Below are 18,580 nucleotides of genomic sequence, written 5' to 3' on the forward strand. Positions count from 1 at the left end.
GGCGAATCGCTGGCGACGATGTTGGATGTGGGGCGGGCGGTGGGGGAGAACAGCGCGAGCACGCGCCACGAGCACGCGCGTCAGCCACGCGCCACGAGCGCGCGCCCATCAGCCACGCGCACGCGCCACGAGCGCGCGCCACGTGCACGCGCACGCGCCACGAGCGCGCGCCACGTGCACGCGCACCAGCCACGCGCACGAGGACGCTCGTGCTCGCTGTCGTGAAGGTCAACTCGGTCTCGAATGAGATTGTTCCACCTGCAGGGCCCAATTAAGATTGTGTTGGCCCCTGGGCTACAGGTACTGTGAGCACCCCCCCCCCCCAGTAATATTTTTAAAGGGATAACAAAGTTAAAGAAAAATACATTTTTATTTTTCCAAGGCGAGCAACAAATAAAATTCAGCATTCACAAATTAAACAACTTTTCACCTAATCTCTGGAGGCCCTCCAGCTGGCTACAGCCCCTAAAGCCCCGTGCCTTAATCCGACCCTGTACACCGTAACAACAACAGCAACACAAAGCACATCGCCTTTAGAGAGACACAGGCGGGTGGGCGTGGTGCTGGCCACCCCACCCCCCCGTTGTGCCGTGCCGGCCTGCACAGCTGCTGACTCGCTCGCGGCACTTGCCCCAAGAGTCTTGCTAAAGGATCAGTTTAACACGTGGGAGGCTTTCGCGACCAATATTATTCATGATCAACGTTTTTGGGTTAGATCGCGTTACTTATAAATGTGTCTTAACCCTCCACCACCCGACACGGCCAATCAGCAAAAAAGTGTCACGTTGACAAAAGACAAATAGTTCACTGCTTTAGCCCACCGGTGTGTTGAAGCGTGAAACCACAACATTTACAATTTTTGGGTACGACGTTTCGCTGGTAATTTTATCCAGCATCATCGGGCAATTCGCCAGAATGCTAAAGGCGATGCGGGGGCATCTTTGTCTTCGTTGGGAGGGCAATGCCCAAGCTCGTGGCCGGGGGCTGCTGCCTGTGCCCGAGACTGATTCACATCGACTCGTCAGCTGTTGGGTGTTGGCCGAAGTTGACATGCGATGAACATCCCATCGTCATGGGTCGCGTGCCATTTTATGTCACGCTTTCTTTTAACTCACTCTGTCTGTTGTCGTTGTCTCCTCAAATCTTGTAACTCAATTTTAACCAACTTCCCAATGTGGTATCGACTGCAAACTTGGTATACTTATGTCATACTGATGACAACACTATATTCTATCATAAAAAAATCTATATTTTGAAACATTCTTTTTTATATGTTATGTTTCGACTTGGGTCTAATTGTCCACGCTCAACTCACGTTGGCTTTAATTGCCCACGGTCCATTACGTTATGGCAAGCTTCGGGGCCACTTCATGGAGTCGTGGAGTTCTGCCATTAATAGTACATTTCATAAAAGCGTGTTTTTAAAAAAGTTTTTTTTAATATTACTTATTTGTTGTGTGTTCGCTCGCCATAAGGAGCGTGCATCTCAGCTGGGTCAGAGGCCCCGTTGAGCTGAGCGGTCTCTTGTTTTTTACAAGGACGTCCACAGCCCAAAGGCCGCGGACAGTGGCGACGGTCAGACACCAGTTGAGGTGGGAAGTGTGGCAACTATATACGGCATAGCAAGAGGGAAACAGACACAAACACAACAAATATATTTACACGAAGCATGGCAGTCACGTGTCAGGTCGCTTCATCACACCAAGTGATCATGTTATGGCCCGTAACGTTGGATAGTTTTGTTGTGTTTACCTATTTAGGCCAGTGTTGCTGACGACTGCGGTTGAGCTGGTGTTTAGTTCGTGTGTCATTTGAAATGTGCTGGCCACGTGGCATGGACCGTTGGTGATTTGATGTACGGGGGTCGTGGGTCATCACGTCGTATGAACAATCTTGACTGAAGAACATTCTGAAGGTGCTGCTGAAGGGCTGGAAAGCTGAGTAACTGATGTCAGTTTAATGGTGTTCAAGAAGGGCCATAAAGCTAAAATGTGATGCAACTCCAGTCAGCGCCACGATTAATAGAAACATCTAACATAGATTGCTTTTTTATTGCGTTCCAAAAAATTAGAGCTTGGAGGCAGATTTGATTCACTCTTATGATAGGCTCAGCCTACATTTCCACAATCTTTCAGTTTTCTGAGAAGTTAACGACCCCTTAATCAGTGAACCAAAAACTTTGCCTTCCATGCAGTGTGACTGTAGAGCCAAAAGGGATGTTGCAATGTTACAGTGTCAGGAATCGTCTGGACTTTCATTGTTAGCTTTGAGGGCTGTGTTGATCTTGCTGTAGCCGAACAGGGGACAATGCTTTCTATTGGCATTGCCGTTGATCTTGTCTGTTTGGCTTGTGGTGTCTCATTGCCCGGTATCTCCCAGAAACTCTTGCACACTCGCATGTGTTATTTGATGCCAACCCAAGTTAGGGCGCCCCCGTGCCGAGATGTTATCTGCCTCGCCTGGTATACAGGAGGTCCTGGGTTAAATCCTGAACTTGACGGTATCTGTATATTTGAAGTTTGCATGTTCTCCCCCTGGTCGCGTGGATTTTTCTCCGGGTCCTCCGGTTTTCTCCTGCACATTTAAAAACATCGCGCGTTTAGAGTATTTGGCTGCTGCTATACATGTCCACGTGATAAGCCGCTTCGTTGAGCTAAGTAATTTTTTTTACATTTTTTATTTTACCAGGTAAGGCCCACTTACCACTTACCTGGTAAAAATGTTTTTAGAGTTCAAGATATGTATTTTGTATTTTCCTGCCCCATTGTTTTTAAATCGGCTTACTTTGGCCGGCTGTGCTTTGAGACAAACGCAAAAGAGGCCTTGTATAATTTGGAGTGTGGTTTATTTACATTTTGACGGTGAGATTTCAGGTGAGGTTGAGAATAAATCTTTCGAAAAACCAATCTCTGACTGGACTTTCTTTCCTGTTCATCGGTGGCCGTTGTCTGCGCCCGTGCGCCATTCGGATGTTCTCCAATTCACTTGTTTAAGAGATGATAGCCTCCCGAACAACATAACCGACCATCACAATGTTTAGTTATTTTGTGCGTGTTGACCTCTCCAATTAAATGTCGCATTCCTCTTGGTGACCCGGCTGCCGGCCGTTGCTCGCCGGGCCACACCGTCGCCGGTGCCGTGCGACTTCCTCGCCGTCCCGCGTGACCGCATGGGAGGTCGAGACCCGGACGGGGGAGAAGTCTTCACCGTGACACGGAGGGAAGCTTCGCGTCCGTGGCAAGCGAGCCGGGACTCCGCTGCTCCACCGTGCCGACGTTGCGGACGATACTAATAGGGGTTTTCCCCTTTTTTCTGGCAACAAAACTGACACTTTTTGCAAGGAATCATGCTTACATTAACCACAATACTTGCAGTCAAATGCAAACAAAAAACAATACTCTGATAATTATTTGTTTGCATTTGACTGCAAGTATTGTGGTTAATGTAAGCATGATTCCTTGCAAAAGGTGTCAGTTTTGTTGCCAGAAAAAAGGGGGAAAACCCTATTAGTATATTTTGGTACTGGCAAAGGAGGTCCCATGATGTGGCTGCTCGCCCCGAGCTCTCATTACTCTGGTAGTGCGTTGTCTTTGAACTGTGCGCCTTTTGGCGTCATCTGGTCGAACACCATATGAGACTAGGCTCTAAAGAAAGCTGTCTCTGGTGTGGACCAATCAGTTTAAAAAAAACAATGCATAAATTATCAGAGTATTGTTTTTTGTTTGCATTTGACTGCAAGTATTGTGGTTAATGTAAGCATGATTCCTTGCAAAAGGTGTCAGTTTTGTTGCCAGAAAAAAAGGGGAAAAACCCTATTAGTATATTTTGGAACTGGCAAAGGAGGTCCCATGATGTTGCGGACGATGTCGGCATTGCGGGGGGACTCGACCGTGGTGACCCCCTTCTCCCTCGTGGCCCTCGCCGTCCCTCTTTGTCTTCCCAATTCAACGATGCCTCGTTACTTGTCATCCCCCCACCCCCCCACAGCTTTCTGTCGACCCCCCCAGCTACGACCAGGCCTATCCCAACTCCTCCTTATCAATCCCTCTTGTTTTACCAAAACTACACCACCACTTATGATCACCCAGTTTATAATTTCAAATTATTATCATGCTATGTACAATTTTATAATTGTTGTAAAGCGCCTTGGTAAATGCGCTATGTAAATCCCATTAACGTAAAATTTTGCAGAGTTCTATGTATCCTATATGTTTGGCATTTTTATCCCAATTCATATTTCGCTGCTCTTGCTCTTCCTGTCTTTGTTGTGCTTTCAGCCAGCAACATTTTATTACGTATTTATTTTTTATAAAATATCAAATTTTTTAATATGTATATTATATTATATACTTTTTATTTACAGATTAAGTTCCAGATGTTTCAGTTGAATGTGTACAGTCTATCCTTTCCAATGTGAAAACACTAAAAATATCCTGGACCATATAAATTTAATGTGAATATCATCAAAGATATAGGACCAACTCGAGAAATACATTTAGTGGACATAAAAATTAAATACTTTACGTCGCTTGTGAAATGATGCCTAAATAATTCTTCTACTAAAATTTGGAGACAAACTGACTTAAAAAGTGATACCCAATCACATCAAATCATGTATTGCCGTTTGCATGGAGAATACAGAGAGGAGAATAACGGGCATTTAGATACCAGCCAACCGTCGTGTCAGCAAGCTGGATTTAGGAATTATTTCTCTGCCATCCACCGCATGCATGGAAGAGGCGAATGAATATTACATACCAGAATGCCAGGCCTTTGTAGGCATTTGAATTGGTGGAAATCGATGGAGTTATCCAAGCTGTCATGAAACAAGAGCGAAACATGTTTAGAAATTACGTAAAATGTACAAAGATGGGCCAGATACGGAGAGGGTTCATGAAGAAAAAATCATATATATCAATGGTTAAGCTCTCACCAACATTATTCGCCGACATATCAAATATTTTCTGAATATCGGATTGGAGAAATGATGACAAACATACATGGGAGAGAAAAAAACATTAAACATCTCAGATTTGCTGACAATGAAAGGGAAATCATTGCAGGAAATGATAAAATAACTTAATGAAGAAGGCTGTTAGGCTGGGCTCAAGATGAATTATCAAAACAACAAGTCCTGAACAACAAGTTCGCTAAACAAATTAAGAGATTGGTTGGATGGACAAAAATAGAAAACGCATTCAAAGTATATTCATGAATATAGTAATACAACTTGCCTTATATTCTTGGTTCTTTCGGTAAAGTCATGTAGAAGGGAAATAATAAAATAATAAAATTATTAAACAATAAAAAAATATCACGACGTTTCGACTGCAACACAAGCAATCATCTTGCTGTGGATTTCACACCTGATGATGATGATTGCTTGTGTCGCAGTCGAAACGTCGTGAGAATTTGTATTGTTTCATATTTTTATTATTATTTTATTATTTCCCTTCTACGTGACTTTACCGAAAGAACCAAGAATATGAATCCCTGCAGTCACGAAAGCTTGAAAACAACTTACCTTGCATGGAAATCGCCTGGACTGTTGACTCCTTTACATATCGCAAACAACTTGGAAATGTGTGTGTGCATTATTAAATGAAAGCGTATTATAAATTATACATTTATGCAATCGCAAAGCACATTTCAGTAAAGCGGGGCTTGCCAAAAATGTCATGCCATGCGTTCCTGTCTTTCTTCCTACGACGCGCATCCAACACTCGTTTGACAGCGACATCAGCCATGATCGATTCACTGCTGGATAAACACCACAATGTCATCCAACGTCATCGCCATTCTTCACAGTCCCTTGATGCCACATTTCATCTCGTGCCTGCAACACGAGCTGACTTCATCGCTCCGTCTCAGCTGCGGTCGTGATTTTGGCCGTTTTTTTCCTCTCCTTCGGCTGCCACTACGTAACCGGTCTCGATCATGCTCACTTATTTTAACAGTCAAATACGTGACCTTAATTCGCGTGTTTTACTCTGCTATTTGATATAGCGTTGCAGGATATGTTAACTACTTCGCCTGGTATACAGGAGGTCGTGGGATCGATCCCAATCCTGGCGCCTGTACATTTGGAGTCTGCGTGTCTCTCTCCCCGTAGTGGCGTGGATTTTCTCCTGATCCTCCGGCTTTTTTCCCCTCCACATTTAAAAACATGCTTTTGGAGTATTTTGCTGCTATCAAATTCCGCATGATAAGCTATTTATTTGAGCTGTCACATGTGACCAGCTCGCTTCCTAAGAAGAGCTCATAGCTCAGTGGGCCTTACCTGATAAAATAAAGTTTAGTTTAACTGTACTGAAAGACGGGAAGAAGAACACATGGACCAGAGAACACACGCACATTTGATGCATCATATTGACATTTATGAAAACTAAAAGAGGCCCTGGGCAGGACGAAACTGGTGACGAAGGCAGCCAAAGGAGAGAACGCGTCCAAGGGAACAACCGTCGTGGAGACGAAGTGGTGAGATCGGTCGATGTGAAGGAGCGAGATGGATCGTGGTACCGTGAGGGATGACGAAGACGTGGGAAGGCCTTCATCCGGGAGTGGATAGAATGAATGTTGATGATGATGGACGAGTCATCATCATGAGTGATGTGCAAAAATCTTACAACCCTAGCTGAAGAATAAGGATTGTCTAACCATATCGTACCACGCTCATCAGTGCGGGTTGGTGATGGGGAGCAGACAGGATCGGTTGAGACATCACTTTGCCACTGATGTTCGCCGTGGCTGGGAATACAGTCAGATCTCAAGTTCCCCAGGTGTGTAGGTGTGCTACGCTAACCGCTGCACCACCGCTCCATCGACTGGGCGATTACATTAATTGGTTGCGATCCGTGCGGCGATTTAATCGACTGAGCGGTTCTCAGAGAAGCACAACAGCTCCCGTTCGTCACTGAACGGCGGTGGCATCAGCTATTGTGCCAGGCTAGGTGTTGCGGATTTGATTGACAGGTGACATGGCAGATGCCCTCACCTGCGCTCCCTACCGTGTCACCACAAGTTATGATCCGGGCAACAATAACAAGACACAATGCACCCTCCAGTGCTGTTAGCGAGCGCATATCACCGCATTCCATTCGTATTCCAAAGCAAATGTTGGGGCGGAGGGGGGAGCGGGGAGTGGGCGTGCGTCTTATAACCCGGTAGCTGTGTGTGTTCATGTTGCTAGATTTGTTGACACACCGCGCGCACAGATTGTTTGGGGGGTGGCCTCTTACTTTCCGGAGCGTCTTCAATAATCTGGTTGGTGACTGTCACAGTCAGCTGAACGGCTGAATGGCGCTGGCGAGGAATCATCCCCAGTGAGGAGCTCGCATCTGGCCCCAATTCCAAATGGCTCACGTGACGGAGCCTAAACAGACTGAGAGTGGGTTTCGGCAGATGCAACTCTCTCGTGACATCTTCACGGGGGCTCCTGCGCAATTGAACAATCTGCTTGTCAGGAGAAGCGAACCTGAGAGGGCCTGCGGCACCCACAATGCACTCCTCAAGATTTGGAAATGCCAACTCCAGAAGCGGTGCCCTGTGCTGAATATTTGGGCAAGGACTATTATTATGATCATGGGACCTCCCTTGCCATTATCAAAATATAAGAATAGGTTTTACACTTTCTGGCAATAAAACAGTTGTGGTAACGTGTTAAAACACCAAAGTTAAATATGTTGCAAGGATTCATGTCTGCATTAACCGCATATACTTGTGGTGGACATGCAAAATAGACATGCTCCGGTCGTATATGATGCATTGTCTTTGAAACTGATTGGTCCACACCAGAGACAGCTTCATTTCGAGCCTCGTCTCAGGCAATGTTAAACCAGAGGACAACACGAAAAGGCGACTATATCGGTTGGACAGGAGACAAGAAGAAGATGAAGAAGCTGAACGGCAAACTCGCTCTACTGGACGTCTGTGGAAGAAGAAAGAAGGGGCTTCTCAGCTCATCGGATTCCTTCAATCGACGACGAAATTCCGACTCATTTTATTATGTTTCATTTTTATTATTGTATTACTTCCCTTCTACGCGACTTTACCGAAAGAACCAAGAAGATAAATTCCGACTGTGAATGCAGCAGGGGGCGCAGTGGCTTCAACGCCACGCCGGGTTCCCGAATGCGCCCCAGGTCACGCCTCACCAAAACTCGTCGGGCACCCACTCCGAGGTTGGCAGAACTTCAGAACTGGTACAAAACTGACACCTTTATTCAAGACATCATGTTTGCAATAACCACAACACAAGTAGTCAAAAATGCAAACAAAAAGAAGCAACTCTGATAATGATAATAATATGCACTGTCCTTGAAGTTGATTGGTCCACACCCGAGACGGCTTTCTTTAGAGCCTAGTCCCCATTGGTGTTGGACCAGATGACACCAGAAGGCGTACAACTCAAACACAGTGCAATATCAGAGTATTGAGAGCTCGGCGTAAGCATTTACCAGTGGCAAAATATAGTAGTAGGTTTTTACCCTTTTAAACTGGTACAAAACTGACACCTTTATTTTAGTCGACCTAGGGCCTCCCCTAGGTCGACTAAGCCTCAAATGAGTACCCGGTGCGATGTGTAAACATCGCCACTGAGGGAGACAAAGGCGGCCGGGCGTGGTGCTGGCCACCCTCGTGTGCCGTTGCGGCCTTCATAGGTGCTCGCGAACAGCACTTGCCCCAACGGTCCGTTAAGGCTATACGGGGGATCTTTGTCTATACTTGTATACCTTTATTGACACGGGGCACACATTTGGGGCGCGCGCGTCTGATTTTCCGAAGCGTTTTTTTGTTTCCCTTCGGAGAATACGTTAGTAGCTCGTATGCTCCGAGCTTCAAGCATTTTTCAAAACATACATCTTGAGAGTAGCAGGGTCTACCCAAATTCATGGGTCAATCAATTAGTGTTGTTTATTTAAGGAATACCAAGTCCATGGGAGACCCCCCCCCCCCCCACCACGCCTTCAAACTAAACCAAGAAGTATTACATCTGGCATTGTGACGTCGAAGCGCGCCCCCCCCTCCCCCCAATGCGCGGGGCCCAGGGCGATCACCCCAATTCTCCGTGTAGAACGGGCCCTGCCAGGACAATCCCCCAAAAAAATCGCGGTTAGATTCGCCCTTCTGGCGTGTCAACTCAGACAGGGGTGTTCCCACCGTTCCTTGCACCGTTGCGCCTCTGTCCTCCCAGCACTGTGAACGGGTGCTCCACAGTCGGTTGGAAGGCTGGTCACGTGCGCTGGGGTCAACTGTGGGCAACTGTCACCGATCCCAAGACGTCTGGGCCAGTGTGAAAGAGTAGGCCAGCCACCCTCGACAGCTGACGCTCTTGAGAGATCCTTTTCGAGGCAGCTCTTCCGCTAGCAGTGGCTTGAGCAAGTGATTGCAGGGCTGCACGTTTGATTTTTTTAAATTACAGCTCACGATCAACCCTACAGGGCAGTGTTGTTCTTCGTTGCAAGGCCCCTGGTGGCCTTCAGTGCGGCCCCTGACAACACACAAAGAGGGAAAACGACCCCCATCGACAGTTTAACACGTAGTAGTAGTAGTAGCAGGCTTTCGCGACCAATATTATCCATAATAGAGGTTTGTTGGGTTAGATCGCGTAAATATAAATGTGTCGTTGAACCCCGCCACCACCCGACACAGACAATTTGCCAGGTTTATCACGTAAATAGAACGTGCCAATTCGTTGCTAGTCCAGCACACCGCTTGTGTGTTGGAGAGTAAAATCCACAACATTGACAATTCGAGCACGACGTTTCGCCAGTAATTACAACGAGCATCATCAGGCGGGAAGCAATCGTGCTGCTGTCAAACCCCAATGGTGTCAAATGTCTGGCGGCCCTCAAATTGATGATGTCTTTTTGGCGAAAGTGCCACCTCCCTTTGAAAATGAGAGTGAAGAACCCTGACCTCTCGCGTGACCTTCACTCAAGGCGTTGGGGGGGAGGGGCATACAGGATCTCAGTGGGAGGCACGGCGCTCCGGAGTCGACGTTAAGCTGACGAGAAACAATGCAACACGTTGGACAAGCAGATAGAGGAACAATGTGGTCACGACCATTTGCTTTCGTCTGTCACCCACTCTGCTGCAGCAGCTCGCGTTCCCCACGAATGTGCAAATTGTGACGCACAGGGTATGTATGCTGCATTGACCTGACGGTAAGACTTGAGAAGGACGTGCAAATTTCGATGTAAAGCTTTCGTGACTGCAGGGATTCATCTTCTTGGTTCTTTCGGTAAGTCACGCAGAAGGGAAATAATAAAATAATAAAAATAAAACATAATAAAATAATTCTCACGACGTTTCGGCCACACCGCAAGCAGCCGTCCTCAGGTGAAGCACAGGTCTGTCGGAAAGACACGCCAGCTTGTGCCCGCCCTCGCAGTCGGGCATATTTGCGGAATACACCACGCCGCCGTTGACCCTGGCCATTGACCGAGTAACCCAACGTTCCTACCAGCTCCCTCCGCAGGAATGTGTTTATACAGGGGGGGTACGTTCTCACTGAATATGTTCTAAGTACTCTACAAGCTGGTCCAGATGTCTTCTGACTCCCCCCTCACCCCCAATTAATTTGACTCCTATAAATTCGTTTCCTTTCCGTATTAATTTGTGTTTTAAATTAACCTTTCAAAAAATATTTTTAGGGAAATGAAATGGCGGTGTTCACAAGACACGTGGGCCACCACCCTGTCCTGCAGGCTGCTGTCGGCAGGCGGTAAGTGGCGTTCCAGCTCGAGGTCTATCCTCGACGTTGATGTTCCGGGTGAGGAAATATCTTCTGGGTCGCCGGAGGGCACAGATCGGGCTAAAACGAAGCACTGCGAATGTAAGAACGGATGTATGGATTTTTGTCGTTATTTTTGGCAAATTGTCAGCCGATGAACAAATAATTCGGAATCCGCTCGATTTCGTCAGAAGCTAAGCAGAGTTGAGCCTGGTCAGCACTCGGATGAGTTTACCACCACGACTTGTCGGGCGTTTAGCGGTTGGCCAGGGAATGGCATTGCTCAGTGCAACCCCCTCGCGTGCGTGATGGCGTGCCCGGAGAAAACCACCCACACGCACGAGGGGATGACACCCAAATCACTCACACAGATGACATTAATTCAACAATGCTGTACTGCCTCCCCATGGCCACCTCGCAGAGCAGACACAAACATTATGAAACCCAGGATACAACAATAATTTGTTGGCCTTCATCCAGCAGTGGATAGACAATGTCTGATGATTATGTTGATGACGAGGATGCATTTAAATGCACTCAAGGTATGCAACGTGCCTATGTTGCGTGCATGTACCGTCGAGTAGTCTAATTAATTGCACACATTTATATATTCCCTGCTGTGAACTTGCTGCACAGGTAGTCATGATTGCTACTAATTTGGTGGGGGGGGGGGGGTGTAATTGTCTTTTTAAAAGAATGTTAGGACATTGTTAAAGAACGTAATAAAATAAAAGTTTCTAAAGTTGGGCTGTTGTTGAGTCACACACAACAAGTTGGTTAAACACGTTACAAAATATAGCTGAATCTGGATAACAAGCGTAATTATAACCCGAGAATACCCGGCTCGTATTGATGTAATACAGAGTAAGAGAGGGAGGTGGGAGAGCAGGTTTTTTTTTTACTATTTTGGAAAACCGACCGTGATACTGAAAAGTAACTCAAATGTGCCAAAATGAAAAAAAACCGCTTTCACTCAGTGGGCAGTACCTGTTACGCCTCCTTAATGTATAATGAGCACCGGCATTGAGACAGACAACATCGGACGAAGTCGACCAGTGCGCAAACCGTGAACGGCAGCACAAACGCAAATGAGAGACATCCTAAAATAACGATAGGTTTTGCCCTTTCTGGCAATAAAACAGTCGTGTTAAGATGTTAAAACACCATACTGAATGCATTTTTCAGGGAATCCTGTCTGTATTAACCACACGTACTTGTGATATTATATGCATTGTCTTTGAAACTGATTGGACCACACTAGAGACAGCTTTCTGTGGGCTTGTCACTGTGAAGGAGAGGCACAGTGCCGGATTGTCCTAGTTGCAAAAGTAGCTACTACATATGTAGTAGCTACATACATATATAGTAGCTACTTTTGTACTGTAGTAGCTACGGGCCCCGCACTTTCAAGGGCCCGGCGCTAAATGCTTTCAAGTTATCAAACTCCGGTTCAGTGATTCTGCACTTGCTTTATTACTCTAGTACTATACCACCTCCAACTTTTATGGACGACTGGGTGTTTAAGGTTAGCGATTTGTCGTATTATCTGGCTGTATAGCAAATGAAAAAATACAATTACTTTACTATGCAAGTAAAAATGTGTGTTTAAATCTTTTTTTTAAGGCCCCTTTACAACATATGCTACAGGCCCCGCACTTGCTTAATCCGGCACTGGAAAGGCGATCGGGCTTTGCAAGAAGTCGGCGGTGGCCAATTGTCATCACCGACGATTGAACGCCCACCCGGGAGATGGAGCGATGAGATCAGAGTGTGCTCAAGGTGGGTGTTGTGGCGTCGCACGAACTTTTAGAGATGGCCACGATTGGGGGGGGGGGGGTGGGAGGTATCTATCCAGTAGTGGATAGATCATAGCCTATGATCATGAATTGCTCGGACTGGAGAATTGTTCATTGCTACGATATTGCTACATTTTCATTGTTGCCCAGACTGACGTTCACTTCTGTGTGTAGGCGCGCTCCAATCCTGAGTTCGCTGCGGGCGCGTTGGAAGCGCACGTGGGCTGACGATGCATCGGCGCACGTGCTGCCATTCCCGACCGCCGGCGATCGAGTGCACTCAGCAGTCTGGGCTGCGCGGTGAAACATCTCCTCCTCCCCACCTCGAAACACGGCACAGCCACTCACGGAGGGAGCGGTACACGCTGGGACGTGTGCGGGATGATGCCAGATATTTCGTAGGAACTTCAGACACGGCCACCGCTGCAAAGAAAAGGCAAACATCCCGAGTGTTGGGACACGTGCTGTTCGCGAGCACCTATGGTGTGGCCGGGTACCACGCTCGTGCCGCCTTTGTCTCCCCGGTGCTGCTGTTAACACACCAGGTTCTCGTTTGAGGCTGCTATTATCAGCGGCCGGGGATCGAACTCTGGTGGCCCGGGTCCGTAGCGCGGCGCGCTGAAAGCTGCGTGACCGCTCCACCCCTTGTCGCTATCGCCGCCACCACATCACCACGAGCGCGCCTCCCCTCGCTCTCTCCTCCCTCTCCCCTCCCACTCTTCCCCGTGGTTTCAACGCGCGCTCCACGGGAGTAGTGAAGCAGATGAGGCTGGCGCTGGACTTTCAGAACACTTCGTTCATTCCTCGCCGCTGCGTGCTGCAAGCCGCCGCCGCCGCTGCTGGGTTAAGCTCGTGTATTTTTATCCTGCGTGAGTTACATCAGTGGAAGCGGACGCGTGGATGTACGAACGGCACACTGGTGTTTGTCGGTGTACGGAGAGGTATCTGTGATAGTCGTAGAGTGCGCCGTGCGAGCGACCGCATCGGTTTTACGCACAGCATCTGTCCGTCGTGATGCCTCCCCTGCCTTCCTCCGCGCTCTCAAAGGTAACCATAGAACGACATCATTATTATTGCATGTTCGTGTTACACGTGCATACACTGGGCTGGGATGCTGCCGTGATTGTCGTGGTTTGGAGAACGGGAAATTTTACAATCCAGAGGTACCCGGTTCGATCTTCCGGCGCGGCAGTTACAACCGCAGCTACATTTCTGAAGTCTGGCGTGCTCGTCCACAGCAGTATCAATGGGTACAATACAGTTGGCGGGTCACGCCGTGGTGGGGTAAAGAGTGGGTAGTAGACGGTCTGGCCAGCGTGGAAGAGTAGGCCAATTATGTATGCCGGGTGGAACAATAATAATTAGTACGCGGCGCAATGAACCTGACCCACCCAAATTCGATTCCCGGCCACGGCTAACATCCGTGGCAAGTGGCTGCCCCCCCCCCCCACCACGGGCTCACTGATTGAGCATGGCAGCAGTGAAAATGTGTTCATAATTGAACGCGCGTGTGCTCGCTGCCGTCCCCGGCGAGTGTTGGGTTCGTTAAAACGGCACGTGCGGGCGGAATGCGGCACACGGCTCCGCGACGAGTTGCGTGGCGTGCCTGCTATTGTTATATAACGACGCGTTGAGCAAGACCCTTGTGCCGCACATGTGCGCGGTCAAATCGTGAAACAATGCGCGCGCCAAGGCGCACTGCTGCTCGATCTTCAACCCGGTGGTGGCCGTGTGTGTCCACGATCCCCGACGGTCACGCGGGTCGCTGCAGATAATTGTAAGAGACCGCTAAAGACACACTGCATCATTCATTATCTCTCACACCCCCCCACCCCCCCCATCATTCCTCCCCCCACCCTGTCGTCTCCGGCAGTGAGTGGGACTCGGCGTGCGGAATGCATTGCCTCGCCTGAGCGGTCGGCAACGAGCAACGCAGAGAGATCGCGACGGGGGTGGGGGCCGAGGAGGCTCGCGGACGCCGACTTGACGGACGATGACGGAGGCAGAGAGGAGGCGAAGTGCGGCCACCACATCCACTCCCCGCTCGGTCGCCCATTGATGCTGCTGCTGGCTATGCGGTGCGCCGTGGCGGAGTCCTTTTGAAAGGCAGTATCTATTGATATCGCACGTTTTTATACGCCGGCCGCTTTGAAGTGTGTTCATAAATAGCGCATGACAAAAAAATCACCCCCCCCCCCTCTCTTCCCCCCGCTGCCCACCCCATGAAGATATAACACCGTAGTGAGGAGTGGTATTTGATGGCGCAAAGCGAGTACAGCTGCTTGGCCATTCCACCAGTGGCCCTGCCGTCGATGGTCGCGACTTCGTGATCTCGTGCAAGACGCGACGGAAGAAGGGGAGCGACGCGGTGGCGGTGGTGGTGGGCAGAGCGGGGCATGTGACTGCTGCTGTGGCTGGGGATCGTGCGATGCTCTGACGATGCGGGCTGCCACACGCTGTGCCGCGCGCGTGCAACTACAGTGACGACGACGACGACGAGTGGCACCACCGCTCGCACCGAATCGAGAGACCCGCGGCGAAGGTGTTGAAGTGACACTGCCCACGGCGCGCGAGCACGCGATGGGACGCAGCGTCCGCGATGACTCCTCAAGGCAATTTGCTTCTCGAAGATCCTCGTACTAAATGCGCTACAAGTGGAACCCAATTATTGACACCCCCTTCCTCCCACCCTCCACCCCCCCCCCCCCCCACGAGAGCTAGAGTCAACGGTTGCCGCTATGCACGGCACGCGGGTGTAGAATGGTAGCAGAAGCAGCGGCAGCAGCAGGAACCTCCCAACCTTCAGCATGGAGAGCAGCGACGCGAACAGCAGCGAAGGGCGCAACGGCCGAAAAGTCTCCACTGCCTCAAGCCATTCCAGCGAGGGCGGATCTCCAGATCGAGTTGAAGGCGGCGGCTGGGCAGGAGGAGGAGGTGCAGGAGGAGGTGGAGGAGGTTTCGGCGGCGGCTGTCCGTTCAGCCGCTTTGGGAGGCTGCAGGCCGGCCCACCTGTGGCTTCCGGGGCGACGTCTCCCGGACCCCGCTCGGCCGCCGCGCGCAGGCCCGTCAATTTGGACGTGTTGGGAGAGTGCATTCGCAAGATGGTGTGTCCCACGGTGAGTGAGGTCCCCTCCGAGACTCCCACCCCCCCCCCACCTCATCACTTCCCTCCTCCGAGACCCCCCCCATCACACTCCCCCCCCCTCGGATGGGAGCGAATGAGCGCAGGAATGCGTACAGGAGGTGTACGCGTGTTGAACTTCGTTTGCACCGTACGTAGCCAATCGTGCTAATCGGAGGTGCGTGGGGGGGAGGGACAACAAACCAAACACACAAATCAGCTCTAAGTAAATGAGTTCTAATCCTCGATCATTTCAACGAGCATCGCTGCTGTGGCTTCCTGCGGTGGCGATGAGATGCGTAAATGAGTGTAAAGCGCGTGCGAGCGTTGTCAGCCAACTTTGTTTTCCAATCAGACGAAATGTAGTCGACTCAAAACTAAATAATAATTGTTGTAAAGCTCACCGATACGGTATCATTTGATGGGAGTGTGGCAAAATAACTGTTTGAATTGCAAAAAAAAAACGATTCCAAACACTTCCGTTGATTTTAGTTGTAGTGTAATTCAGCGTAATGTATCTCCTGAACGCGTCTCGAGGGCTAATGGAAGTGTCTGTACCATCTCGTCAAGTGTCTGCTTGGCGAGATGTTCGTTCGTAGAGCGACATCCGATACACTTGGATAGCGAGCTTGTCCACGTGGCGCAGCGGTGAGCGCAAAACCCGGAAATCTGAGTTCGATTGGCAGTCAAAGTCAACATCGTCGGAGAGTAAAAAGCTGAACGGGTTAATAATGATAATAATGCAATTTACAACGCGCGCAAATTTGCGGACGTAACGGCCGCAAACTCAGAGGCGCGGAGCCAAGCTCAGGGTCGCTCGAAAGCACGTGGTTGTAGAGGTGAGTTTTTAAGTCTCTCTTGAAGGAGGCGATTGAGGTGATGCTGCGAATGTGCAGAGGGATGACGGCGTTCCAGACTGTTGGGGCTGCCACCGATAAGCGGCGCATAGACACGATGACCATCCTGTATCTTGGTATCAAGAGGAGGTCGTGAGTCGCGCTGCGCAGGCATCTGCCGTGTGCTGAGCTGCAAGTTGTCAATAATGAAGAGAGGTACGGCGGGCAGGCGGATGTGAAGGCATTGTGGCGGGCATCCCAGTCCGCCTCCACCCCCCATGCCCTGCCCCTTACACCAAACCACGCTTACCAACGTGGTGAAGTATATTCCAAACTGCTCCAGCAGTGGATTTGACAATCGGACTGTAACAATAGGTGTCAGCTGGGTGATGAGTGTTCGCAGACACTGCTGTGCGCACGTGTTCGCGGTTGTGCTTGTAAAGCTTCTGCCGATGTGTTTTCTGTCAGTAGGTATGTTGAACTTCTTTCGCACCGTACGAAAGCCGACCGTGCTGATCGGTTGATCTGCGGTTCCGAACGATTTTTCGAATCTATCAGCATGTGGAGCAAAACGTCGGACATGCATGCCTAACACAAGCACGCGGTGATCCATAATAAGATCGTGGTAATTATGACTCGGCACTGCAGGCACGCGTGCGGAGCGATGTTGCCGTGATTGCACAGCACGAGAGAGAGAGAGAGACAGCTTGCACTGTTGACGGCAGGGCATTCAACAACGTTTTCCTAAATTTAGACGCGAGCAATTGTGTGTTTCTGCTTTGTTCCTTGAACGTGTAGCGCATCTGTGCAGAGCAAATGATGTCTCTCTCTCTCCGTCTCGCTGTGGCCATTCCGTGTGCTATTAATCACAATCATGGGGTTTTATATGATGGTTATTTTTTTATTTTCTTTGTTGTTAACTTCTTATGCACGCGTGCACAACAAAGCAATAGGTGCACTGAAGGTCATAATGTGGGGTTTTTATTTATGTATTGTCGCTGTGATGAAAGGAATATCTCGACGTTTCGGCTGACTGACCTTCATGAAATACTGAGATTTACACAGATAGTCTTGTAATATACTGGGGGGCGTAGGTGTGTGTGTGTGGTCGTGTGATGTAAGATGATGGAATTTGGTGAATTGAGCCTGGACAAATGAATGTCTCACCACATCTCAAAATAAAGAATCAGTCAACCAGCCAGCCAATCAGCCTTCCGGATGAATGTTAAAGAAATAGTTTTATTTAAGCAGGCAAATTCCACACCGGTATTCGGCATTATGGGTTTTAACAAATGCTGCTGTCATGTATTATATGATAGCTAATACTAGCATTGTTTACAGCCCCTTTGTCCATCCACTGCTGGATACATTCCTCGCTCACGGAGGCGGTCCATGTGACCATATTTCACCACCTTGGTCAATGCGGGTTGGTGACGAGCACTGGCCACCGATGTCAGCTGCAATCGGGAATTGAGGTCGGGTTGCCCGGGCGGTTGACATATCCAAATGCGCCGACCACTGCACAACCGCTGTACACGCATGCAACCCTGTACACGCATGTACCTCCGTACACTCATGCATCGGGCCAGACGTTATCATTCACGACAGCCACCGTCCATTAACAGCAGCGGTTCTCAGAGTGTGGAGCAGCACCAGCGGTCCGTGACGGTCCTCCAGATCAGGGGGTCGGCAACCAACATAACAAGAAGAGGCTTTGTTGATGTTGTTGTTGCGAATTCGGTAATATGAGACAAAAATCCAAACGCAATATTTCAGGAGCCGCAATGCACTGTGCGGTGAATGTGGGACGGTGCTGCTTCTCGATGAACGACGTCACGCCGCGGGCGGCTTTAAAGAGCCGCCGCTGGTTGCCGACTCCTGTTCCACGTGGTTCTCGGGCTGATGCAAATGCAGGTTGATTCGGAAATGATGACGTTTGGTTACTATTTTACACGTGCATGATATTCTATTTAAAAATGAAGCTCGGTAAATTACTCCCGATGAAACTAACATAACACTAAGATATAAATGCCAGCCCTAAAAAAGAAAAATTATAGCTGCGTTAAAAATATATATTTAGATGTTTCGATAA

The 18,580-nt window shown here is 49.1% G+C and overlaps 1 protein-coding gene across 3 annotated transcripts in view; it reads left to right on the forward strand.

Annotated features, from left to right (window-relative positions):
- The first annotated feature begins 13,301 nt into the window (after positions 1-13,301).
- Positions 13,302-18,580, forward strand: part of GUCY1A2 (guanylate cyclase 1 soluble subunit alpha 2) — a 43,811-nt gene continuing 38,532 nt past the window's right edge. Inside the window, exons 1-2 of one of the 3 annotated variants that reach the window (XM_078865075.1) lie at positions 13,302-13,578; positions 14,405-15,647. In XM_078865075.1, coding sequence (XP_078721201.1) covers positions 15,339-15,647 — 309 coding nt within the window. In that variant the 5' untranslated portion in view covers positions 13,302-13,578; positions 14,405-15,338. The remainder of the gene's footprint in view (positions 13,579-14,404; positions 15,648-18,580) is intronic. The other 2 variants (XM_078865076.1, XM_078865077.1) reach the window with 2 other exon arrangements.

Source organism: Lampetra fluviatilis, chromosome 19 (assembly GCF_964198595.1).
Source record: "Lampetra fluviatilis chromosome 19, kcLamFluv1.1, whole genome shotgun sequence".
NCBI classification, from domain to species: Eukaryota; Metazoa; Chordata; class Hyperoartia; order Petromyzontiformes; family Petromyzontidae; genus Lampetra; species Lampetra fluviatilis.